A 25,957-nucleotide genomic window follows, 5' to 3' on the forward strand; every position below is an offset into this window, starting at 1 on the left:
AGGAGGTGATAGACACAAAATGCTGGAGTAACTCAGTGGGTCAGGCAGCATCTCTGGAGAAAAGGAATAGGTGACATTTCGAGTCGAGATCGTTCTTCAGACGCTCGACCCGAAGTCACCTATGCCTTTTCACCAGAGATGCTGCCTGACCCACTAGGTTGCTCCAACATTTTGTGTCTATTTTTGGTGTAAATCAGCATCTGCAGTTCGTTCCTAGACATTCAAAGAATGTGATTATGTGCTCTTTATTTACAAGTGAAAGGAGATTTCAGCAGCGTTGAACTTTATACATTTAACTGGGAAATTGCTTATCCTGCTCACTATTGATGCACTTCTGCCTCCATAGTTTCCCTGGCAGGCAGCAAATCCACCAAGATCATAGAAACATAGAAATTAGGTGGAGGAGTAGGCCATTCTGCCCTTCGAGCCTTCACCGCCATTCAATATGATCATGGTTGATCATCCAACTCAGTATCCTGTACCTGCCTTCTCTCCATACCCCCTGATCCCTTTAGCCACAAGGGCCACATCTAACTCCCTCTTAAATATAGCCAATGAACTGGCCTCAATTACCTTCTGTGGCAGAGAGTTCCAGAGATTCACCACTCTCTGTGTGAAAAATGTTTTTCTCATCTCGGTTCTAAAGGATTTCCCCTCTATCCTCAAACTGTAACCCCTTGTCCTGGACTTCCCCAATATCGGGAACAATCTTCCTGCATCTAGCTTGTCCAACCCCTTAAGAATTTTGTAAGTTTCTATAAGATCTCCCCTCAATCTCCTAAATTCTAGCGAGTACAAGCCGAGTCTATCCAGTCTTTCTTCTTATGAAAGTCCTGACATCCCAGGAATCAGTCTGGTGAACCTTCTCTTTACTCCCTCTATGGCAAGAATGTATTTCCTCAGATTAGGAGACCAAAACTGTATGCAATACTCCAGGTGTGGTCTCACCAAGACCCTGTACAACTGCAGTAGAACCTCCCTGCTCCTATCCTCTTCCCACTGAACACAAGTCTGGGAGAGACAAGGAGTTGCAGATGCTGATTTACAACGCACACAAAAATGAAACAAAGAGCTGCAGTAACTCAGCAGGTCTGGCAGCACCTCTGGAGAAGATGGATGAGTTCTCCAGAATTGGGATTTGGGATTGGGAGCCTTCTTCAGATCTACCGTGGTGGGGGCAGGGGAAGAAAGCTGCAGGAGAGAAGGGGCAGGCCAAAATCTGGTGAGTGATAGGGTGATACAGGTGAGGGGTTTAATTTGATAGGCAGATGGCTGGACCAAGGCTAGAGATGAAAAGACAAAAAGTGTGAGATACAGATCAAAGAGATGCGAAGCCAGAGGAAGAAATAAGGAATATAGGTGGAAAAGGAAAAAAGGGTTTGACACCAGGTGAGGCACAGGCAAAAGGGAGGGATGGGGTATTATACCATTCTTGTCAATGGCTTCATACCATTAGGTTGTAAGATACCCAAGTGTAATACGAGGTGTTCCTCCAATTTGCTGTTCCTAAGACGGGGATTTAGACAATGAGATTAATGGGATTGTACCCTAGCTTATGGAAGGACTATTTAGAAGCCTGATTACAGAGGGGAAGAAACGGTTCCTGAGGCTGGTAGTGTGTGCTTTCAAATTTTTGCAACTTGTTCCAGATGGGAGCAGGGAGAAGAAGGATAGACCAGGCTGGGACAAGCCTATGCTGGCTGCTATTCTGAGAAAGTGGAGATGGAGTAAATAGTGGAAAGTCTGGTTCATCTGATGGACCTGGCCTTCATCTGTAACTCTCTGCAATTTCTTGCGAACTTGGGAAAAGCAGTTCCCAAACCAAGCCGTGATACTTCCCAGCAGTACGCTTTCTATGGTGCATCTGTAGAAGTTTGTCAGAGTTATTAGAGACATACCAAATCTCCACAGTCTCCTTAGGAAGTAGAGGTGTTGGTGTCTTGTCTTGGTTGTTCAAGAGAGTTTATTGTCATGTGTCCCTGATAGGACAATTAAATTCTTGCTTTGCTTTAGCACACCAGAACATAGGCACGAATACAGAACAGATCAGTGTGTCCATATACCATTATATAAATATATACACACACATGAATAAATAAACTGATAAAGTGCAAATAAACAGATAATGGGCTATTAATGTCCGAGCTGAGATTAATAGCCTAATGGTTGTGGGGAAGTAGCTATTCCTGAACCTGGTTGTTGCAGTCTTCATGCTCCTGTACCTTCTACCTGAAGGTAGTGGGGAGATGAGTGTGTGGTCCGGATGGTGTGGGTCCTTGATGATGCTGCCAGCCTTTTTGAGGCAGCGACTGTGATAGATCCCTTCGATGGAAGGGAGGTCAGAGCCGATGATGGACTGGGCAGTGTTTACTACTTTTTGTAGTCTTTTCCTCTCCAGGGCGCTCAAGTTTCCGAACCAAGCCACGATGCAACCGGTCAGCATGCTCCCTACTGTGCACCTGTAGAAGTTAGAGAGAGTCCTCCTTGACATACCGACTCTCCATAATCTTCTCAGGATGTGGTTGGATGGTCCATGACAGTTCATTGGTAATGTTAATGCCAAGGAACCTGAAGCCTTTAACCATTTCCACGTTGGCACTATTGTTGCTGATGTATGCTTCCTGTAGTTGATAACTAGCTCCTTCGTTTTGCTGACGTTGAAAGCCTGGGCACCAAAGGTGGAAGAATTTAACTTGGGGAAGATGAAGACGCAAGAATTGTCGGAGCAGAACGGTCTTACATTCTCCAGTGCAATAGTGAGGGAGTTCTGAATTGGTGGAGATGCTTCAACAATCAGACGTCACTCACTTCTGCTTTAGGATGAGGTCCTCACTTCTGGTCTCCAGCCCTAATTTTTAGCCTTGCCTTAAATGCCTTTATAATTGTCCTCAGCCACGTCCCATGGTAGCGAATTCCACATTATCTTCCTCTTGTCATTACTTCCCATTATCATCACTTAGGATTGCATGGTGGCACAGTGGTAGCGCTAGAGAACTGGATTTGACCCAACTATGGGTGCTGTCCATACAGAGTTTGTACGTTCTCTCCGTGACCACGTGGGTTTTCTCCGAGATCATCGATTTCCTCCCACACTCCAAAGACGTACAGGTTTGTAGGTTAATTAGCTTCAGTAAAAATGTAAATTGTCTCTAGTGTGTGTAGGATAGTGTTAATGTGAGGGGGTCGCTGGATGAGGTTTTAATTGAAGCTTCTGACCTGTAAAAAAAATTGTCTCCTTCAAATTTTTCCCCAGTGGCCTTGTCAATGGTTGCTCATCAAGTAAAGATCATGAGCATCAAGGTAATATCACATTGCTATTGCGGGAAGCTAGTTGTGTGAAAAGCCTCTGCTGCATTCTCTATGTTACAGCAGTGACCACATTTTCAGGAGTACTTTATTGGTTATGAACTGCTTTGGGATATTCTTAAAATCATTCTTTCGTTCTTCGATAAGTCTGGCACTGGGAGAGTGTCAGAAAATATTCTTCAGCTGTCAAATGAAACTAAGTTTTCAGGTCATCGTACACTTTAATGAAACGTCTTCCTTGTTATGAGTCATGAGTCCGAAGATGACTACCAAACCGAAACGTCACCTATCCACGTTCTCCAGAGATGCTGTCATATCCGCTGACTTACTCCAGCAGTTTCAGTCGTTCCATGTTATTACCTATTTTTAAATTAAAAATGCTGTACCGTCACTCAAAAACAGCCCTTGTTTTTTATTTCAACGTTGTAGGTATCTTGTGATCCAACAGCGATTCTTTCTGAGCAAGAACCACGCTTATTTTCCCAGCTGATGCAAAAGCACATCAAGCAAAGTTATGCAAAGAAGGGTATATGCAACCTTCACAATGTTAACACAACATTGAATCATTTCAAAAACATATAAATAATGAAGTGTCAAATGCTTTGGATTGTTCCAGAAGGGTTACGTAATAAATGAATCATAATATTTTTATTTCTTCGTGTTCCTCAGAGTGGCTGAATAAAATTGTACCAACTTGTTATTTCTGGCATTCTATACTTCCCAACACTTCACATTTCACCTTTCCTTGCTAACCATGTCCTTATATAACAAAATGTTATTCATTTATAGAGCAAATTTAGCAAAATATCCTAAGGCACATCACAGGAGTGTTAGCAAATTTAGCACACCCCCAGATTCAGGGACAGTTTCTTCCCAGCTGTTATCAGGCAACTGAACCATTCTATCAATAACTAGAGAGTGGTCCTGGGCTACTATCGTCCTCATTGGAGACTCTCGGACTATCTTTAAACAGACTTTACTGGACCTTATCTTACACTAAATGTAATTTCTTTTATCATGTATCTGTACGCTGTGGATACCTTGATTGTAATCAAGCATTGTCGTTCCACTGAGTGCTTAACATGCAAACAACGGCAGACCAGATGCGTACCCAACAGTCCAGATGGACTCTCTTTTGGGCCCCAATAATCTACCCGCTTTTAATTTATCGTTGGTTACAGATACTGTGCTAAAACAGGCTAAAACCGGGTCCTTGCCACCCAATGATCCCCGCACACTAACACTATCCTACACACACAAGGGACAATTTACAATTTTACCATGCCAATTAGCCTACAAACCAGTACGACTTTGGAGTGTGGGAGGAAACCAGAGTTAAACGGGGATAATATAAGCTTGGTCTAATTCATGTCACAGGCCATCTTAGGAGACACAAGGATTTACAGCTGCATCTCAGCGGGCCAGGCAGCATCTGTGGAGGAAAAGGACAAACATGTCACAGGGCGAATGTACGTACACAACTCCAGATGGACAGACGGCACTCGTAGTCTGGGTCCTTGGCTGGCGCTGTAAGGCAGCAACTCCACTGCTGCACCTCTGTGCCGCCCCACATCAGCTTATCATCTAACCAGCAGCAAAACTTTCAACAGAGGATTACAAAGATTCACTACACTCTGAGTATTAATATAGTGAACCTTTCCTGCATTCCCTCTGTTGCAGGTACAGTGCCCTCAATAATGTTTGGGACAAAGACCCATCATTTATTTATTTGCCTCAGTATTCCACAATTTGAGATTTGTTTAGACACAGTCCCCCCATTACAGGGTACCATAATCTTTGGGACACAGCAACACTATGCAAATGAAAGTCGTCATGTTTAGTTTTTTTTTGCATATCATTTGCATGCAATGACTGCTTGAGGTCTGCGATTCATGGACATCACCAATTGCTGGGTGTCATAGATAGAAACATAGAAACAGAAAATAGGTGCAGGAGTAGGCCATTCGGCCCTTCGAGCCTGCACCGACATTCAATATGATCATGGCTGATCATCCAACTCAGTATCCTGTTCCTGCCTTCTCTCCATACCCCCTGATCCCTTTAGCCACAAGGGCCATATCTAACCCTCTTAAATATAGCCAATGAACTGCCCTCAACTACCTTCTGTGGCAGAGAATTCCACAGATTCACCACTCTCTGTGTGAAAAAAGTTTTCCTCATCTCGGTCCTAAAAGATTTCCCCTTTATCCTTAAACTGTGACCCCTTGTTCTGGACTTCCCCAACATCGGGAACAATCTTCCTGCATCTAGCCTGTCCAACCCCTTAAGAATTTTGTACATTTCTATAAGATCCCCCCTCAACCTTCTAAATTCTAGCGAGTACAAACCGAGTCTATCCAGTCTTTCTTCATATGAAAGTCCTGACATCCCAGGAATCAGTCTGGTGAACCTTCTCTGTACTCCCTCTATGGCAAGAATGTCTTTCCTCAGATTAGGAGACCAAAACTGTACGCAATACTCCAGGTGTGGTCTCACCAAGACCCTGTACAACTGCAGTAGAACCTCCCTGCTCCTATACTCAAATCCTTTTGCTATGAATGCTAACATACCATTCGCATTCTTCACTGCCTGCTGGACCTGCATGCCTACTTTTAATGACTGGTGTACCATGACACCCAGGTCTCGTTGCATCTCCCCCTTTCCTAATTGGCCACCATTCAGATAATAATCTACTTTCCTGTTTTTGCCACCAAAGTGGATAACCTCACATTTATCCACATTATACTGCATCTGCCATGCATTTGCCCACTCACCCAGCCTTTCCAAGTCATCTTGCAGCCTCCTAGCATCCTACTCACAGCTAACACTGCGCCCCAGCTTAGTGTCATCCGCAAACTTGGAGATGTTGCATTCAATTCCCTCGTCCAAATCATTAATTTATCATAAATAGCTGGGGTCCCAAAACTGAGCCTTGTGGTACCCCACTAGTCACTGCCTGCCATTGTGAAAAGGACCCGTTTACTCCTACTCTTTGCTTCCTGTCTGCCAGCCAGTTCTCTATCCACATCAGTACTGAACCCCCAATACCGTGTGCTTTAAGTTTGTATACTAATCTCTTATGTGGGGACCTTGTCGAAAGCCTTCTGAAAGTCCAGATATAACACATCCACTGGTTCTCCCTTATCCACTCTACTAGTTACATCCTCGAAAAATTCTATAAGATTCGTCAGACATGAATTACCCTTCATAAATCCATGCTGACTTTGTCCAATGATTTCACCACTTTCCAAATGTGCAGCTATCCCATCTTTAATAACTGATTCTAGCAGTTTCCCCACTACCGACGTTAGACTAACTGGTCTGTAATTCCCCGTTTTCTCTCTCCCTCCCTTTTTAAAAAGTGGTGTTACATTAGCTACCCTCCAATCCTCAGGAACTACTCCAGAATCTAAAGAGTTTTGAAAAATTATCACTAATGCACCCACTATTTCTGGGGCTATTTCCTTAAGTACTCTGGGATGCAGCCTATCTGGCCCTGGGGATTTATCGGCCTTTAATCCATTCAATTTACCTAACACCACTTCCCGGCTAACCAGGATTTCACTCAGTCCCTCCATCTCATTTGACCCCCGGACCCCTGCTATTTCCGGCAGATTATTTATGTCTTCCTTAGTGAAGACAGATCCAAAGTAGTTATTCAATTGGTCTGCCATGTTTTTGTTCCCCATGATCAATTCACCCGTTTCTGACTGCAAGGGACCTACATTTGTTTTAACTAATCTTTTTCTCTTCACATATCTATAAAAGCTTTTGCAGTCAGTTTTTATGTTCCCTGCCAGTTTTCTTTCATAATCTATTTTCCCTTTCCTAATTAAGCCCTTTGTCTTCCTCTGCTGGTCTCTGAATTTCTCCCAGTCCTCTGGTAGGCTGCTTTTTCTGGCTAATTTGTACACTTCATCTTTTGTTTTGATACTATCCCTGATTTCCCTTGTTATCCACGGATGTACTGCCTTCCCTGATTTATTCTTTTGCCAAACTGGGATGAACAATTGTTGTAGTTCATCCATGCAGTCTTTAAATGCCTTCCATTGCATATCCACCGTCAACCCATTAAGAATCAATCGCCAGTCTATCTTGGCCAATTCACATCTCATACCCTCAAAGTTACCTTTCTTTAAGTCCAGAACCATTGTTTCTGAATTAACAATGTCACTCTCCATCCTAATGAAGAACTCAACTATATTATGGTCACTCTTGCCCAAGGGGCCGCGCACAACAAGACATCTAACTAACCCTTCCTCATTACTCAATACCCAGTCTAGAATAGCCTGCTCTCTCGTTGGTTCCTCTACATGTTGGTTTAGAAAACTATCCCGCATACATTCCAAGAAATCCTCTTCCTCAGCACCCTTGCCAATTTGATTCACCCAATCTATATGTAGATTGAAGTCACCCATTATAACTGTTTTACCTTTGTTGCTCGCTTTTCTAATTTCCTGTTTGATGCCATCCCCAACTCCACTACTACTGTTAGGTGGCCTGTACACAACTCCCACTAGCATTTTCTGCCCCTTAGTGTTTCGCAGCTCTACCCATATCGATTCCACATCCTCAAAGCTAATGTCCTTCCTTTCTATTGCGTTAATCTGCTCTCTAACCAGCAACACTACTCCACCTCCTTTCCCTTTCTGTCTATCCCTCCTGAATATTGAATATCCCTGGATGTTGAGCTCCCAGCCTTGGTCACCCTGGAGCCATGTCTCCGTGATCCCAACTATATCATAGTCATTAATAGCTATCTGCACATTCAACTCATCCACCTTATTACGAATGCTCCTTGCATTGAGACACAAAGCCTTCAGGCTTGTTTTTACGACACTCTTACCCCTTATGCTATTATGCTGGAAAGTGGCCCTTTTTGATTTTTGCCCTGGATTTGCCGTGCTGCCACTTTTACTTTTCACCTTGCTACCTATTGCTTCTACCCTCATTTTACACCCCTCTGTCTCTACGCTCACACATTTAAGAAACCCTTTCCCTTTAACTCCATCCTCCACTATCCCATTCGACACCCTGATGATGCTCTGCCAGGCCTGTATTGCAGCCATCTTTAGCTTATGCTTGTTTTGGGAACTAGTACCCTTCAGTTTTCTCTTCAGCATATAAAAGGCATGCTCAATTGGGTTCAGATCGGGTGATTGACGGCCACTCTAGAATTGACCATTTTTTAGCTTTGAAAAACTCCTTTGCTGCTTTAGCAGTAGGTTTTGGATCATTGACCACTGCAGAATGGACCTCCGGCCAATGAGTTTTGAGGCATTTGTTTGATCTTGAGCACATAGGATGCATCTATACATTTCAGAATTCATTATGCTACTACCATCAGCAGTTGTACCATCATTGAAGATAAGTAAGCCAGTACCTTCAGCAGCCATACATGCCCAGGCCAAAACACCCCCACCACCGTGTTTCACAGGTGGCAGGCTTTAGATCTTGGGGAGTTCCTTCTCTCCTTTATACTTTGCTCTTGCCATCACTCTGATATAAGTTAATCTTCGTCTTATCTGTTCACAAGACCTTTTTCCAGAACTGTGGTTGTTCTTTTAAGTACTTCTTGGCAAACTGTAACCTGACCATCCTATTTTTGTGGCTAACCAGTGGTTTGCATCTTGCAGCGTAGCCTCTGTATTTCTGTTCATGAAGTCTTCTGCGGACAGTGGTCATTGACAAATCCTCACCTGACTCTTGAAGAGTGTTTCTGATCTGTCGGACAGATGATTGGGGATTTTTATTTATTATAGAGAGAATTCTTCTGTCATCAGTTGTGGAGATCTTCCTTGGCCTGCCAGTTCCTTTGCGATTAGTAAGCTCACCAGTGCTCTTTTCCTTTTTAATGATGTTCCAAACAGTTGATTTTGGTAAGCCTAAGGTTTGGCTGATGTCTCTAACAGTTTTATTCTTGTTTCTCAGTCTCATAATGGCTTCTTTGACTTTCATTTGCACAACTTTGGTCCTCATGTTGATAAACAGCAATAAAAGGTTCCAACTCGCAAATTAGGTCGCCGCAGTGGGACAGCCCCTTTAAGAATTTTATGTTTCTATAAGATTCCCTCTCTCCTTTTAAACTCCAGTGAATCCTCGCCCAGTAGACCCATTCTTTCATCAAGGTCGGCTGCAGGACGTTCAGGCAGAGATGGTTGGGCTAGGAGAAGCACGTTGGTTCGCAATCCGATCCTGTCTAAGGTGACAAAGGAAGGAGGGAGTGCAGCGTAGGTTCACGAGGTTAATTCCCGGGATGGCGGGACTGTCATATGTTGATAGAATGGAGCGGCTGGGCTTGTATACTTTTGAATTTAGAAGGATGAGAAGGGATCTTATTGAAACATATAGGATTATTAAGGGTTTGGACACGCTAGAGGCAGGAAACATGTTCCCAATGTTGGGGGAGTCCAGAACCAGGGATCACAGTTTAAGAATAAGGGGTAAGCCATTTAGAACAGAGATAAAGAAAAACATTTTCACACAAAGGGTTGTGAATCTGTGCAATTCTCTGCCTCGGAAGACGGTGGAGGACAATTCTTTGTATGCTTTCTAGAGGGAGTTGGATAGAGCTCTTAAAGGTAACGGAGTTTGGGGATATGGGGAAAAGGCAGGAACGGGGTACTGAGTGTGAATAATCAGCCATGATCGCGGTAAATGGTGTTGCGAAGGGGGGGTGTTGGAAGTGAGGGGGGGGAAAGGGAGGGAGGGAAGGAGAGTGGAAGGGAGGAAAGGGGGGGGGGTAGAAGGGAAGGGGGTAGAAGGGAAGGGATGGAAAGGGAGGGAGGACGGAGGGAGGGGAGGGGAGGGGGGTGGGACCACTTTGACTGGGTGGAAAGGAGGGGAAAGGGGGTGGAAGGGAGGAAAGGGAGGGGGTTGGAAGGGAGGACGGAGGGAGGGGAGGGGAGTGGAACCACTTTCACTGGGTGGAAGGGAGGGAGGGGAGGGAGGGGGAGGGGGTGTAGGAAGGGAGGAAAGGGAGGGGGGGGTGGAAGGGAGGGAGGACGGAGGGAGGAGAGGGGGGTGGAACCACTTTCACTGGGTGGAAGGGAGGGAGTTGGAGGGAGGGGAGATGAAGAGCGAGGGATGAACGGGCGGGGAGAGGGGGAGGGAGGTGGGGGAAGATATGTAGGAGGAGAGAGGGACAAGGAGGGAGGAGGAGGTTGGAGGGATGTAGAGGAGGGACGAATGTGGGGAGAGGCGGTGGAGGGAGAGAGATTGTGAGGGAGGGAGGGAGGGAAGAGGGAAGGAGGAGGAGGAGGAGGAGGAGGAAGAGTTCGGGGCGGCGCTCCCATCCGATGTTGCGCAGCGTGTGCGGCCGCTGATCCGCAGCCCGGGCTGCCCGTGTCCGCCGGCGCCGCTCGCCTCTCTCCTCCCGCCGGGATCCCAGTGGCAGCCGGAGCCGGAGCCAGGGGGAGGGCGGGCAGCATCAGTCCGGCAACCATCAGTCAGTCCGTCCCGCGGCAGAACCCTCATCATGGCCGGGGAAACCCGCAGGTTCACCCGCGCCCTCAGCAGACCCGGCACCGCCGCCGAGCTCCGGCACAGCGTGTCCGAGGCCGTACGCACCTCCGTGCTGCTGGTGAGTGAGTGAGAGGCAGGGGAGAGGGTGGTGGGAGAGGGTGGTGGAGGAGAGGGGGCAGTGGTGGAGGAGAGGGGGCAGTGGGGGCAGGGGGGAGAGGGGGCAGTGGTGGAGGAGAGGGGGCAGTGGTGGGAGGAGAGGAGAGGAGAGGGGGGCAGTGGTGGAGGAGAGGGGGCAGTGGTGGAGTGGGGGGAGTGGTGGAGGAGAGGGGGGCAGTGGTGGAGGAGAGGAGGGGTGCAGTGGAGGAGAGGGGAGGGGGGCAGTGGGGGGAGGAGAGGGGGCAGTGGGGCAGGGGAGAGGGGGGCAGTGGTGGTGGAGTGGTGGAGGAGGGGGGCAGTGGGCAGGTGGTGGAGGGGAGAGGAGAGGGGGCAGTGGGGGGCAGGGTGGGGAGAGGGTGGTGGAGGAGAGGGGGCAGTGGGGGCAGTGGTGGAGGGGAGAGGGGAGGAGAGGAGAGAGGGGGGCAGTGGGGGGCAGGGGGAGAGGGTGGTGGAGGAGAGGGGGCAGTGGTGGAGGAGAGGGGGCAGTGGTGGAGAGGAGAGGGGGCAGTGGGGCAGGGGAGAGGGTGGTGGGGTAGAGGGAAGGACAGGAGCATTGGTGCTGGGGAGGGCGAGGAGAAGGGAATGGACACGGAGACTGTAGTTGGGAGGGACAAGAGAGAAGAGACGATTGGAGAGGCACTGAGAGGAGCGGAGGGGTAAGGAGTGTAGAGAGAAGGGGAGGGAGAGAGGGAGAGGAGGGGAGGGCATTGGTGCTGGGGGGGGGGGGGGAGGATTGGTACTGGGGGGGGGAGGGAGGTCTTTGTTGCTGGGGTGTAGGGGAGGAGAGAGGAGGAGGGAGAGGAGAGTGAAGTGGAGGGCAAGGGGAAGGCATTGGTGCTTCAGAGTAAAGTAGAATGGAGTAAAATATCGGAGGGAGGGGTGATGAAGGGAAGAGGTGATGGAGAGGAATTGATGGCGGGGGAGGGTGATGGATTGGGAAGGGATAATGGAGGGGAGAAGGTAATGGAGAGAGGGCAATGGAGGGAGTGGATGTTGGGGGGAGGGTTAGGACGTTGGAGGGGAGAGGGCTGTCGGAAGAGGCGATTGAGGAGAGGATTTTGGAGGGGGGATGGGAGGGGTGCGGGGAGGGTCGGGGAAAATGGTGATGGGATGTTGAGGGGGAGGGGAAGAGAAGAGGAGAAGGCAGAGATGGGGAGGGGATGTTGGAAAGAGAGAGGAGGGCATGGGAGTGGGATGGAATGAGGGACATGCACAATGTTGCTGTGGTTGTGAGATAGAGCAACTAGAAAGGGGGAGGGGGAGACTGGGTGGGGATGTTCCTTGTACTGAACTCGGTAATGTCAGGGCAGATGTGTGTGGATAAATACTAATGTGGTCAATGCGTGTTGATTCTATGGGAGATGTATTTGAATTTATATATTTCAATTTTTCTTGTCATTTGGTATATAGCTGGTGTTTATGTGCAAATTTTAAATGTTGTTATTTGAGAATTTGTGTTTATTGGAGATAATCTATTGTCAAATCAGACTTTTAGTTCGTTTTTTGTTTATTGAAATGTGTTTATTTTTGTCGTCAGAGTATAGAAAGTGATATTTCATCTCTATTCTTAGATGGAGGTTTATTTCAGACGGAATTATAGCATACAGAGGCCACTTGATCCATGACAGCTCTTTGAAGAATCTCCCTAATCAGTCCCACTGTACCACATACCCACAGTCCTGCGATTTTTGCCCTTCTCACTATTTCTCCAAGTGCTTTGTTTGAAAGTTCCTGGTGAATCTGCTTTCATCGATACATAGATACATAGACAATAGGTGAAGGAGTAGGCCATTCGGGCCTTCGAGCCAGCACCGCCATTCAATGTCATCATAGCTGATCATCCACAATCAGTACCCCGTTCCTGCAGGGTAGGTTCGCCAGGTTAATTCCCGAGATGGAGGGACTGTCATATGATGAAAGAATGGGTCGAGTGGGTTGTATTCACTGGAATTTAGAAGGATGAGTGGGTATCTTATAGAAACATATAAAATTCTTGGACAGCCTAGATGCAGGGAAAATGTTAGGGGAGTCCAGAACCTGGGGTCACAGTTTAAGAATAAGGGGTAGGCCATTTAGGACAGAGATGAGGAAAAACCTTTTCACCAGAGAGTTGTGAATCTTTGGAATTCTCTGCCAACGAAGGCAGTGGAGGCCAATTCACTGGATGTTTTCAAGAGTGAGTTAGATTTAGTTCTTAGGGCTAAAGGAATCAAGGGACATGGAGAAAAAACAGGAATGTGGGACTAATTTTAGATGATCAGACATGATCATATTGAATGGCGGGGACACTTTGAATGGCGCTGACCAGCGATCCTGGCACACTAACCCTATCTTACACACACGAGGGACAATTTACAAATTTACTGAAGCCAATTAGCCTACAAACCTGTACGTCTTAGGAGTGTGGGTGGAAACTGGAAATCCTGGGGAGAAAATCCACACAGGTCACGGGGAGAATGTATAAACTCCGTACAGACAGCACCTGTAGTCAGGATCAAATCCAGGTCACTGGCGCTGTAAGGCAGCAATTCTACCCTTGCGTCACCATGTCGCCCTCAATGTTGTACAGTGGTTCACACTCTGGAGCCTGATGGCCGATGGGAAGAAGCTGTTCTTGAACCTGGAGGTCACGGGCTCTCAGGATCCTGTTCCTTCCCCCTAATAGTAGCAGTGAAATGAGAGCCTTACCAGGGCGGTGTGGGGCTTTGATGATATTAGCTGCCTTTTTTTGAGCAGCATATCCTGTGGATGGATCCCTTTGATGGTGGGGAGGTCAACACCCGTGATGATCCAGGCAATATCTACCACTTTCTGCAGCTTCCTTTGTTCACTGGATGATTGGAGCAATGATTATCCCGCTGGTTTTTTTTTTTGAGTTGCAGTTTTATGATTGTGTTTCGTTGAGATGGTTTGCTCGGTATTTGCTGGGGAATGTTTTACTGGCAGGTGTGGTCGATGCTGGCTCAGAGCGAGCTGGACGGGTTTATGACGAGGAATAGCATCACGTCCTGCCGAATGTCTTGAAAGCTAGTTTGATTTCCTGAGGGGTTGGAGAGGAATCTTTTGTGGCATTTGTTCCTTTGGTCACGCTTGGAGTGTTATGATCTGTTCTGGGTGCAACTGTTTTAAAATTATATATTAGCCTTGTATCAGAATGATACCTTAACGTCAACTCTGAAATTGCAAGCAGATGTTATGCACGTTAAAGTTTTATGCTCTGAAATTTGGAAGGTTAAAGGTGAATTGAGACAAATTTTCCAGAGATTAAGTGGAGTTTCTGCTAGTTGGTGAGTAATAGTTATATTGGAAATGGGCCCTTTGGCACAGTTGTCCATACTGACCGAGTGGCGTTCCAAACTCTTGCCTGCATTTGGCCCACATCTCTCTAAACCCTTCCTGTCCATATATCTGTCCACATTGTGAGGTTCGGGCTGGGTCAGAGTCGATGCTTCAGGACCAAAGTTCTGATAGAGAACTTTCACAAACACTCACTCCTGGTAAAGATAGGACTTCTCTGGCAGATGTTTGCCAATGTCAAGTTATTTTTAAATGAGATTGTTAAATCTCTGCTAACATCTGTCAGAGGGATGTGGGAGGAGAATAGGCACACGAGGTTAGGTCATAGATTAGCCCTCGTCCTTCGGTGCGGTTGTGCAGGTTTGAGGGACTGAGCATGTTCTTGTGTTATAAGCCTCATTGACCGATTACTGCAGGAAGGCAGGCCGAAGAGGTAGGGGTAGGACATGCCTGAAGAAAGTTGTTTAGAGATACAGCGGGGAAACAGGCCCTTCAGCCCACCGGGTCCGCGCCGACCAGCGATCCCGCACATTAACACTATCCTACACCCTCTAGGGACAATTTTTACATTTACCAAGCCAATTAACCTACAAACCTGTACGTCTTTGGAGTGTGGGAGGAAACCGAAGATCTCGGAGAAAACTCACGCAGGTCATGGGGAGAACGTACAAACTCCATGCAGACAGCACCCGTAGTCGGGATGGAACCCTGGTCTCCGGCACAGCATTCGCTGTAAGGCAGCAACTCTACCGCTGCGCCACCAAGTCTTGCGTAATTCTAGAAACAAAGAAGTACAGATGCTGATAAATACACAAAACAACATAAAGTGCTAGAGTAACCTCTCACTTCAGGCAGCATCTCTGGATAACAGGGATAGGCAACTTTTTGGGTCGAAAACCTTCTTTAGACTCTTTGGTCTGAAGAAGGGTATCGACCCGAAGCATAACCTATCCTTGTTATCCGAAGCTGCTGCCTGTTGTGGTCGGAAGGAATTGCAGGCGTTGGTTTATACCAAAGATAGAAACAAAGTCCTGGAGTAACTCAGATGGTCATACAGCACCTCTGGAAGAAGATCTGAAGAAGGGTTCCGACCAGAAACGTCACCTGTCCGTTTTCTCAAGAGATACTGCCTGACCCACTGAGTTACTCCAGCAATTTGTGTCTACTTTGCTGCCTGACCCGCTGAGTTACTTGCAATTTGTGTCTCCTTGCATTAATTTACTGTCTTTTTTACTACCTTGGAAAACCACAAAGCATTTCATTACAATTATTATACCTTTTTTTGTAAATATAGTACTGTATTGTAAACTCATTAATCACTCGTTAATTTTGTGTGGATGTTTGCATTGAGTTTGTGAAACTCCCAGTTTAAACATTATCGAGTTGTCAGTATACTGTGGTATCTGTCCCAACAAGTCTACAGTAGATAGGATAATCCTGGGCACCTGAAGAGACACCCAAATGCTCGCCTCAGTGAGAAATTTACTTAATATTTGTGACCAGATGAGACTTCTGCTGCAGTTTGACCCAGCCTCTATGCTTGGGTGCAACAGGTTTGGTAAAACTCTTCCTTTTACATTACAGAATGATTTACAAGCTTTATAGGCTTGACTTCTGACTCTTGCTTTGAAGTTTCCTCTCATTTATTTCTGCGCGAGACAGTTGGAGAGATGCCAGGAAACATTTCTCTGTAGAAGCCAAATTATAGAGTTGCACGGCACAGAATGAAGCCAAAAGCAATGAAGTTGCACATGCTGGAAATCTGAAATAAACACGAAATGGTCGGACAATTAATATTTTTATGGCGAAGATTGACAGGTTCTTGATTAGTAAGGGGGTCGGGGTTATGGGGAGAAGCATGAGAATGGAGAGGAGTGGGAAAGATAGATCAGCCATGATTAAATGGTGTAGACGTGATGGGCCAAATGGCCTAATTCTGCTCCTATAACTTATGAACATGAATTTATGGACAGCATCTGTGGAGAGAGGGTTATAAAGTTGCTATTCAGCCCATCAAGCTTGTGGTTCTTTGTCAGAACTCTCTCCGTCAGATCTATTCTCATACCCTGCACGTTTTGCCCTGTAAATGCGCACTGCGATTAATGCTGATATGATGTTATAGGTAGAGAAAGAGTTGTATATTTTGGTCAACTCGGGGCATTCAACTTGCTCTTTTCCCTTTTCAGGTGGTTGTGTTTGAGCAGGTACACTATGATATTGGTTTGCCATTCTAGTGCCGTGGATCAGAGTTTCATTGTGTAACATTACCATCACATGCGTATAACTGTGTGTTTATGTTCAGGGAGTACATGTCTACCAATTCTGTTCAATGAGCCTGGTCCACAACCATTTTGAATTTGATGCAGCCTGCAAGGTGGCTAATGGCACCCCAAGTTAAAAGAAATGCACAAGCACCTTCCGTGGGATCAAGCCATCCTCCCAACCAACCGGCCGTGTAAGGAGAAGGTAGAGGATGTACGGTTTGTTCAAGATTGCCACATGCGCATCCTGCACAACTCTTTGTGCACCAAATGGCTGGAGACACACGGTCCCATTCAGAGCTAATAAAATCCTGCCATATCCGTGGCTAGTTCATTGTTGGGAAACATGTTCATTTTGGCCGCTGAAATGGTTTTCTTGAGGTTCCTGTGACCACAAGAAAGTTTTCTGGCGAATGGAAAAAGCCAGTTGGATGGTAAATACTTTGCACTGGGTAGTTTGGATTATTTATTGTACTTGGACCTCTGTACATCATTGTTGACTCGGATATCTGGGTCAGCCACATTGATCTAGACTGTGGTATCGCCGGAGATTGAGGGTTGCAATAGTGGAATGTTTTGCAGGATTACTGGACTACTACACTCAAGGTGCGATCTGATGCAGGGCATCATGGCTGGGCATCACCTTTGGTAGAAGGTTAGGCGGATTGGCCTCTTCAAACACAAATGCACTAATTACAAATCCAGAAAGAAGAGTAACAGAACATTCGCAGATTAATTATAGATCTGTGCCACATTTATTTTTAATCCTTCTGTCCCTATGGGGTATTTAAAACCAATTAAGAGCACACTTCCTACAGCAGAGACATCCACTTCAATGTCCTCTCTCAGTCGTGAGAAATGGCCAGCATTTTATCTATGAGTGTGGATTGATTGAACATGTAAATATATTTAGCAACGAAGAGTGTGGGGATATTTACAGAAAGAACACGATAATTTTCCCTGGTCTTCCGACCATCAAAGACTATTCCCTGGAGTTCTGACCAATATTTTTCTGCTCCCGACCAGCATCATTTGCTGGATGCTGCTGCGCCCACGCTGGTTGTTGTGCTTTCGGTACTACAAATATGACCATGCTTTAAGGAGTTCTTCATATTACAACTTTGTATTACAACAGTGACCACACTTTATTGAGTACTTTATTGACTTTAAAGTGTTTTGGTGGTGATCCCGGGCTTCTGAGAGGTGCTATAGAATTAAGGTTTCACTAAATATGATAGGAGAGTCCCAAAGATGATTTGATGATAGTGATAGATTTGAAAATATCAATGTTTGTACCATGGTTGTTAGTTACATCCATAATAGCTTGAGACCTTGGTCAATTGAATGTCCTGAGACTCTATAGTCACATGCTAGCAACAAGATGGTGCCTAAGCCAGTTGACTCTCTGAATGCTGGTGCCAGCAGTGGATCTACAATCACTCGTTACAATTGCTCCACTCTTTTAAACCTCTACCTCAACAACTAAATTTCTTACTTTACCTGTACGCTGTACCTTTGGTTTGATTGTTATTATGTGTAGACTTTTTGCTGACTGGTTAGTATGCAGCAAAAACTTTTCGCTGACTGGTTAGAATGAATCAAAACTAAACCTTGGCAGGTAACAAGTTTCATTCAATCATTTTGGTCTGCGGCTTGTACTTCAGACAATATGGCCAGTCTTACTCAACTGTCCATGTAATTGAGGCTGAGCAGAGGTCTGCTAGCCTGGTCATAACTCTCAGAAAGACCAACTGGTGCTGGCTCAAGGGCCGAATGGCCTCCCCCTGCACCTATTTTCTATGTTTTCTATGACTTGATCATTTTGCTGCTGTTGTCTGAGCCTCTAAATTCTTGAGTTCTAAACTCCTCATCATTGCCCTCAAATTCTTAGTGTGCCTCACCCCTCTTTAACCTCTACATTTTCCTCCAAAGCGCAACAACATTTTGCACCTTTCCAGTTCTGGCTTCTTGATATTCCCCCTATGTGGCAGCTTGGTGGTGCAGTTAAATGAGCTGCTACCTCACAGCTCCAGTGACGTAGTCATACAGCTGTGGAAACAGGCCACTTTATTTTAAATCCAGATTGTTCTATTGTGGGAGCTTGCTGTGCACAGCTTACATTTTTTGTATTGAAACCCAAGTACTTCCTTGCGTCGGGTCATCCTGAGATGGTCAAAGAACCGATATGTGAAAGTTTTGCCCTGTTGAAATCAGTGAGGCACTCCAGTGATGTAGACCAGGCAAAAAGTCATAACCACTGCCCAGTCCATCATCGGTTCTGACCTCCCTACCGTTGAGGGGATCTATCGCAGTCGCTGCCTCAAAAAGGCTGCCAGCATCATCAAGGACCCACACCATCCTGGCCACACACTCATCTCCCCACTGCCATCTGCAACATCCAGGTTCAGGAACAGCTTCTTCCCGACAGCCATCAGACTATTAAACACAACTTCAAACAAACTATGAACTATAACAACCTATTGCACTTCATCTGTTTACCGATGTGTATATATATATATATATATATATTCTATGGTAGATGGACACTGATCTGATCTGTATTTATGACTACAATATCCTGTCGTGCTGCAGCAATGCAAGAATGTCATTGTCCTATCTGGGACACATGACAATAAACTCTCTTGACTTGGGGTCATGTTCTGTAACCTGTTGAATCCTCCTCGCTAAAGGGGGTGAAGCAGTTAATATTTGGGAGATGTGGAAGAATCCTGATATTATTGTGCAAATTATTCTCCCTAAATTATGCCTCTCCATCGTGTGAATCTATACGTGTCTTTCAGTATTGGACCAGAGTGGAGAGTTGCATTCATAGAAACATAGAAACATAGAAATTAGGTGCAGGAGTAGGCCATTCGGCCCTGCGAGCCTGCACCGCCATTCAATATGATCATGGCTGATCATCCAAATCATATGATCATGGCTGATCATTCCAGACCCTTTTGCTTGTGGTCATTTCAATTCACAACCTTCAAACATTCTCTGTGGGCACCCCACTACAACTGAAGAAAATAAAGTATAAATAATTTTTTTTTGTGATTTGTTACTCAGTTTTTTTTTTTGCTGGCAGCAGTATCCTTGAGTCCATAAGCCGTAACAGAATTAGGCCATTTGGCCCATCGAGTCTGCTCCACCATTCTTTTTATCCCTCTCAACCCCATTCTCCTGCTTCACCATGTAATGTTTGATGCCCTTAACAATGATGAGATTAGATAATGCCTTGGAGATTCAGCTTTTCCAGGCCATGATAGGAAAGGGGAAATCCTGAACAACTTTATCCCACTGTGTGATATTGGTTTCAGTTGTTAGCAGCTGATTCTGTTTCTCGCAGGTTGGTTGGGCTCTTTGCTGCAAAAGACTGTTCTTACCACTGCTGTGGGAGAACTTGAGCCCTTGTGAACACTGCATTCTGTTTGACAATAGCCCTTGCTGTCTGAATCTATCCTGCTGAATAAAGGAGCCATTGCTGGCTATTAACAATCGTTAGTAATGAACACTCTGAAGGCAAAGAAGTCCACCCATTACGTTGCAATCCTTCCGTAAGAGATGGCAGATTATTTTTAGTCCGGTGACTAAGATTATTTTATTTTGTACTTTGTACCTTTTGTACATTTTCTGGATGGGCAGTGAACTTTGATACGGATAGCAATACCTGCATCCTGTGAATGAAAATAAATGTATCTTCTGCATTCTGTTTTGTACAACAATTGCTAACTGTCAGCTACAATTACCAGCGTCCATTTCATTGATCGTGAAATTTTATCTCCTGTGTTACAACAGACCAAGTCCTAGTTTCATTATTAATTCATTCAAACATAAAGTATTCCCAGACTGTAACCCAGTTGGGCCAGGCTGGAAATGTTCACATCATTATTGCTTTGTTTTGAATTAACTAGCTGTGTATTTTTCCAATTGGTTTGCATAAGGTGAGCCATAAACGATACCATTGAACAATTCTGTTTCATTTTGTTTCTATGAGTAGTAGTTATTGCCTTAATATCTGAAGCCAAACTGCATGAGGATGAATTTTGGGCATTTGGCATGAATTTAGAGCAAACGGACACCAGCTTCGACAGGTTTGGGGCATCTAAAGTTCTGATAATTCAGATCTGGTTATTTCTCTATTTGTCATGGGTGATGTATGATGTAACCATATTATTAATGAAAGTTTCTGGAGATGATCGATGACATTTCACGAAATTTTCAGTAGCAGTTTAGAGCGGCACGATGGCGCAGTGGTAGAGTTGCTGCCTTACAGCACCAGAGACCTGGATTCAATCCTGACTACAGGTGCTGCCTGTAAGGAGTTTGTACGTTTTCCCTGTGACCATGTGCTTTTTCCAGTTTCCTCCCACACTCCAATGAATTACAGGTTTGTAGGTTAATTGGCCTCAGTAAAGATTATACATTGTCCCCAGTGTGTAAGATAGAGCTGGTGTAGGGAGATTAATAGTTGTCGCTGACTCGGTGGGCCGAAGGGTCTGTTTCCACGCAGTATCTCTAAACTAAACAAACGTTTTTATTGCTACATTATAGGCGCTTAGTTTTTACATCAGTTAGAAATCTTTGAAGTTTTAATGAAAACATCTGCTTCAGTTCAACAGTGTCCTCTATTAATACTGATCCTTTAACACGGCAAACCAGCCCAAGTTATTCTGAAAGGATTTGTCCAAAAAGGAAAGCAAAATATGGTGTGTGTTGGAAATCTGAACTAACATCAGCAGACAATGAAAATACTCAATTGAGCCTGAAGAAGGGTCCTGAACTGACAAGTCACCGCTCCATGTTCCCCAAAAATGCGGCCTACCCCGCTGAGATGCTCCAGCACTTTGTGTCTTTTTGTAAACTAGCATCTGCAACTCCTTGTTTCTGTAAGTATTTAGCAGCCCAGGCAGCAGCTGTGGGAGAGAAACATGATCAATGTGCCAGCACAATGATCTTTCATTGGTACTCGGAAAGTAAATTTTGATATGCAGGAGGAGAGACAGAGGGGGAGATCTGTCTGCGTGTGTGGGGAGGAGGAGGGAGGTCGGAGAGATTGAACGGCTGAAATGTAAGGAAACAGGAGGTGGTCTGGAAGAAACAAATGCCTGGGTTTATAGGAGTTATAAATGGGTCAGCATGAGATTCTTAAGCTCACTGCCAAGTCTAGAAGACTTTTGTAAGCCCAACAAAAATATAATAGCATTGTGGGTGTGTACATGGAAGCATATGAGTAAGGAATAAAAACACACAAACTGAATTAGAAAGGACCGATTAATGTTCTTGCTCAAACAGTAAAGGGGCTGTCCCACTGCGACAACCTAATCTGCGAGTTTAGAAGAATTTGCCTTCTACTGAAACTCGCAGCATGGTCGACACGTGGTCCTATGAGGTCACTGGAACTCTCCATCATGCTCGAGGGAAGTTCCCGCATACTCATGGCCTCAGTTTGGTTGAGGAAAATATTTCAGCATGTTGAAAATTTTTCTGCAAGTAAAAATTGGTCAGCATGGTTCTTTTGAACTAGTAGTGCAGTGGAGTGGGGTCGCTATGTAGTTATAGGCAGTCGAGGGCAGCCGTAGGCAATCTCCTTCGCTGACCGGGCATTTTAATTGGCTCATTGGAGTTTTCAGGACCAAGGAAAACCGACCGGTAACTTAAATGCCCGCTAAAATTTATTATGTTATCTGGCTTCTTAAAAGTGGCTCCACTCCTTCTCACCCCCCTTCTCACCCCCCTTCTCCACCCCCCTTCTCCTCCCCTTCTCTTCCCCTTCTCTTCCCCCCTCCTCTCTCCGCGCTCTCTAAAGGAATAACCGCACACTGTGCAGCCGTCTTTTACCTTCCTGTTCATCGCGGGTGTGAATTTCAGACAGCGCTCCCCTGCTTTCCCTAGCCCCTGCCTTTGTGAGGTGTGTATGTGCAGTCGGTCGATCCAGCTCGAGGTTTTTCAGGCGAGTGCCCTCGAGCTTGTAGGTCGAAGACAGTCGTTGAAAGATCGCGTTAGTGGGGCAGGCCCTTAACTCGGTTTTTGTCTCCACAATGGCCTGCAGAGTATGCCCAGCCCGTTCTGTTTTAATTTCAGGCTTCCAGCCGCTATGAGTCTTTTTTTCTTTTTCAGTATGAGAAGGAAGGCGTGCTGAACTTTTCACCATCTGTGGTTAGCTGGAACATTGGTGATTACTGAGCACTGCATTCAGGACTTGGACAAGGTGCAGAATAAAAACATTCCGCCCCATTCTCACGGTTGAAGACTTGCTGTGAGAAGTAATTGGGAAACAGGTTGTGGGTACAAGCAGATGCAAGTTCACAAAAAAAAGACACAAAGTGCTGGAGTAACTCAGCGGATCAGGCCGCGTCTGTGGAAAACTTAGACAGCGGAGGTTTTGTGTCGGGATCCTTCCTCAGCCCTGAAGCTTAGAACCTGAGATTGTTCTCCTTAAAGCATGACAGGCTAAGGGGAATCTTAATGGAGGGCTTCAAAAGTACAAGAGGAAACTATATTTACGGCAGCTAACTGGGTTTAATCTAATCATCAAAGTCAACAGGTTGGTGTACGTTCTGCCATTTTGTCCTATCCATCTCTACCTTTTTCTCCCCCACCTCACTCATCTCCCAATCAACCCCTGTTTACCTGGATCCACCTATTGCTTGCCAGTTGCGGCTCTGCTCCTTTCCCTTCCCGTGTTCTGACAACTTTTACCCCTTGATTCCATCAGCCTAAAGAAAGTCTTGACCCAAAATGGCACTAGTTTAGCAGTACAGCGCAGAAACAGGCCCTTCGTCCCACTGAGTCTATGCCGATCAACAATCCCCGCACACACACTATTCTACTCTCGGGCCAATTTATACTGATACCAAGCCAATTAGCCTACATGGCCTAATTCTGCTCTATCTGATGTGCATCCGAAAGATGGCTGAAGCATCGAGTGTGCTGCCTCTGTGGGTGGTGATGGCAGAAACTCACCAATCATTCAAGACGGGCAATTGAGTCATCAAAGCATAGAAAGTGGCAGAGTATATCCTTGTAAATGAGATTTGTGTCGACAGGTGCTTGATGGTTGGCATCGACACGTTGGGCAGGATGACCTGTTTCTCTGCTGTAATGCTCTATGGCTTTACAGAATTCTTTCATGCTCCAAGCCAGGTTCTGACTTTGAGCATGAATGTGGGCTAAAGTGCCGATTCAATGGCAACTATCAAAAGAGAGTGGGTAACTATGAGACGAGTATTTGTGGAGCCCTGGGTTAATGAATACTCCAGGAGTTGTGCTAATTCAAGAACTGTTTCAATGAGTGTTGGTCAATCTCTTATCTTTCCACAATGAGATGCCTGTGCACTTTATCAGGAAGTGTAATCAGATATTTCAGTTCTGACCACAAAACGAAAGCATTTCGTTTGTAAATGTGGATATGCTTCATAGGGGGGATGCAGCAAATGAATGCAGACAATGCAAAGCTTTGTCTTAAGTAGGTTTAGTGCTGGTGACGGGGCTAAGGTACCAGACTAAAAATGGATGAAAAATCCCAAGATCTGAGTTCAAATTCCATTATGGCAGTTATGCAATTTAATTATAATTGATAAACTGGGTTTTAAGTTCGAGTAAAAGTAATTTTTTTAAATCTGGTTATTAATATCCTTCTGACCAAAGGAAGTGGGAATAGGACATGTAGGAAGGAACTGTGGTTGCTGGTTTACATCAAAGATAGACACAAAATGCTGTAGTATCTCAGCATCTCTGGAGAAAAGGAATAGGTGATGTTTCATGTCAATGGACAATAGGTGCAGGAATAGGCCATTCAATGTGATCATGGCTGATCATCCCCAATCAGTACCCCGTTCCTGCCTTCTCCCCATATCCCCTGACAAGGTGAGAGTCTGAAGAACCGTCTTGACCCGAAACATCACCTATACCTTTGCATCAGAGATGCCACCTAGTTACTCCAGCATTTTGTGTCTATCTTAAGTGGAAATAGGAGAAGGCCATTCGATCCCTTGATCCTACTCTCCGATTGATGAGCCATCAAGATCAGGGCTGATCTTCCATCTCAATTCCATGTAATGCTTATCTCCATGTGACTTTGATTCTACAACAACGGGTAGTCCAGGGGTGATGAGCAGGTTCTGGGTTTACAGATGTCCATAAGTCGACTTTGGGCGGAAGTTGGATAGTATACAAAAAGCACTTTGCATAGCAATCATACCATGTTGTAGTAAATGGATTCAAAAGCACGTAAGGCTGATAAGTGCAAGCAGAGAGGGTAAACCAGTTTTGCCACTCAGGAATGAACATGTGTGTGTGTGTGTGTGTGTGTGTGTGTGTGTGTGTGTGTGTTGGACTTTTGAATTGATTAATAACATGGGAGCTTGCTGGTATGATTTGGTATCCATAGGTCAGGTGTTTGTAACCTGTATCTAGAAATCTATCAGTCTCACTTTTTGTTTTGGTATCGGTTTATTATTATAACATGTACTGAGATACAGTGCAAAGCTTGTGCAAAGAGAAAAATACCAAAGCTCAGAACGTCATGGTGCCGTGACAATTAAGTGAGATTGATAGATTTCTAGATACAGGTTACGAACACCTGATCTATGGATACCCAAACAAACCAGGAAGCTACCATGATATTAATCAATTCAAAAGTCCAACACACACACACATATGTTCATGACAACGTCATGTTGCAGTTACAGAGAAAAAATGCACGGTCTCCAATGAGGATGGTTGGACGTTTGGGGCTACATGCCAACATATGGGCGGACCTTTCACAGGGCCATCAATGACTGAGCCTCCAGCCCCCATTCGCCGTTATTCCTTGGAGTGCAGGAGGATGAGGGGTGTTCTTATAGAGGTGCTCATTATCCACCTATATGATAACTTTTTCACACAAAGGGTAGTAGGTTTATGGGACGAACTGCCAGAGGTGGTGGTTGAGGCTGGAACAATTGCAACGTTTAAGAAACATTTAGACAGGTACATGTGTAGGATAAGTTTAGAGGGATATAGGGCAAACACAGGCAGGTGGGACAAGTGTAGATGACTTATTTCTTCATTTCATTCCGAAATGTCTTGCACTTTAATTCAAGGTTACAACTCCTCGGACGAGAGGGAAATCTGCCAGATACCATCATAGCTGAATCTTAAAAGTTCTTTAAAATGACAAGCCACTCATTTCAAGGTCAATTAGGGATGTGCAATAACTGTCGGCTTTGAATTTGAAAGTTATTGGTAGAAGCAATTTCATTCAATGTAGTGAAGAATAAATAATGTCTGTTGAAATAACTAAGCACTCGAGATTGATAACGTGAGTGATGACTAAAATGATTATCTAGAACTGGTAGTTCTCGCTTTCTTCTTGTCTTTGAGATGGCTCTGAGATTGTCATTGAGATTTCTGCTTTCCTCTAGTTGAGGCCTTTTTGAACTACGTTGCTCTACCAGATTGTACTCGAAGCAGGAATGGGTGCAGTAAAG

At 45.2% G+C, this 25,957-nt stretch overlaps 1 protein-coding gene across 1 annotated transcript in view; it reads left to right on the forward strand.

Moving 5' to 3' along the window:
• The first annotated feature begins 10,575 nt into the window (after positions 1–10,575).
• Positions 10,576–25,957, forward strand: part of LOC129697932 (dedicator of cytokinesis protein 9-like) — a 317,261-nt gene continuing 301,879 nt past the window's right edge. The window contains 1 exon segment of the mRNA XM_055636668.1: positions 10,576–10,888. Within this exon segment, the coding sequence (XP_055492643.1) occupies positions 10,784–10,888 (105 nt within the window). The 5' untranslated portion in view covers positions 10,576–10,783.

The sequence above is a fragment of the Leucoraja erinacea genome, chromosome 6 (genome assembly GCF_028641065.1).
Source record: "Leucoraja erinacea ecotype New England chromosome 6, Leri_hhj_1, whole genome shotgun sequence".
Lineage (NCBI taxonomy): Eukaryota > Metazoa > Chordata > Chondrichthyes > Rajiformes > Rajidae > Leucoraja > Leucoraja erinaceus.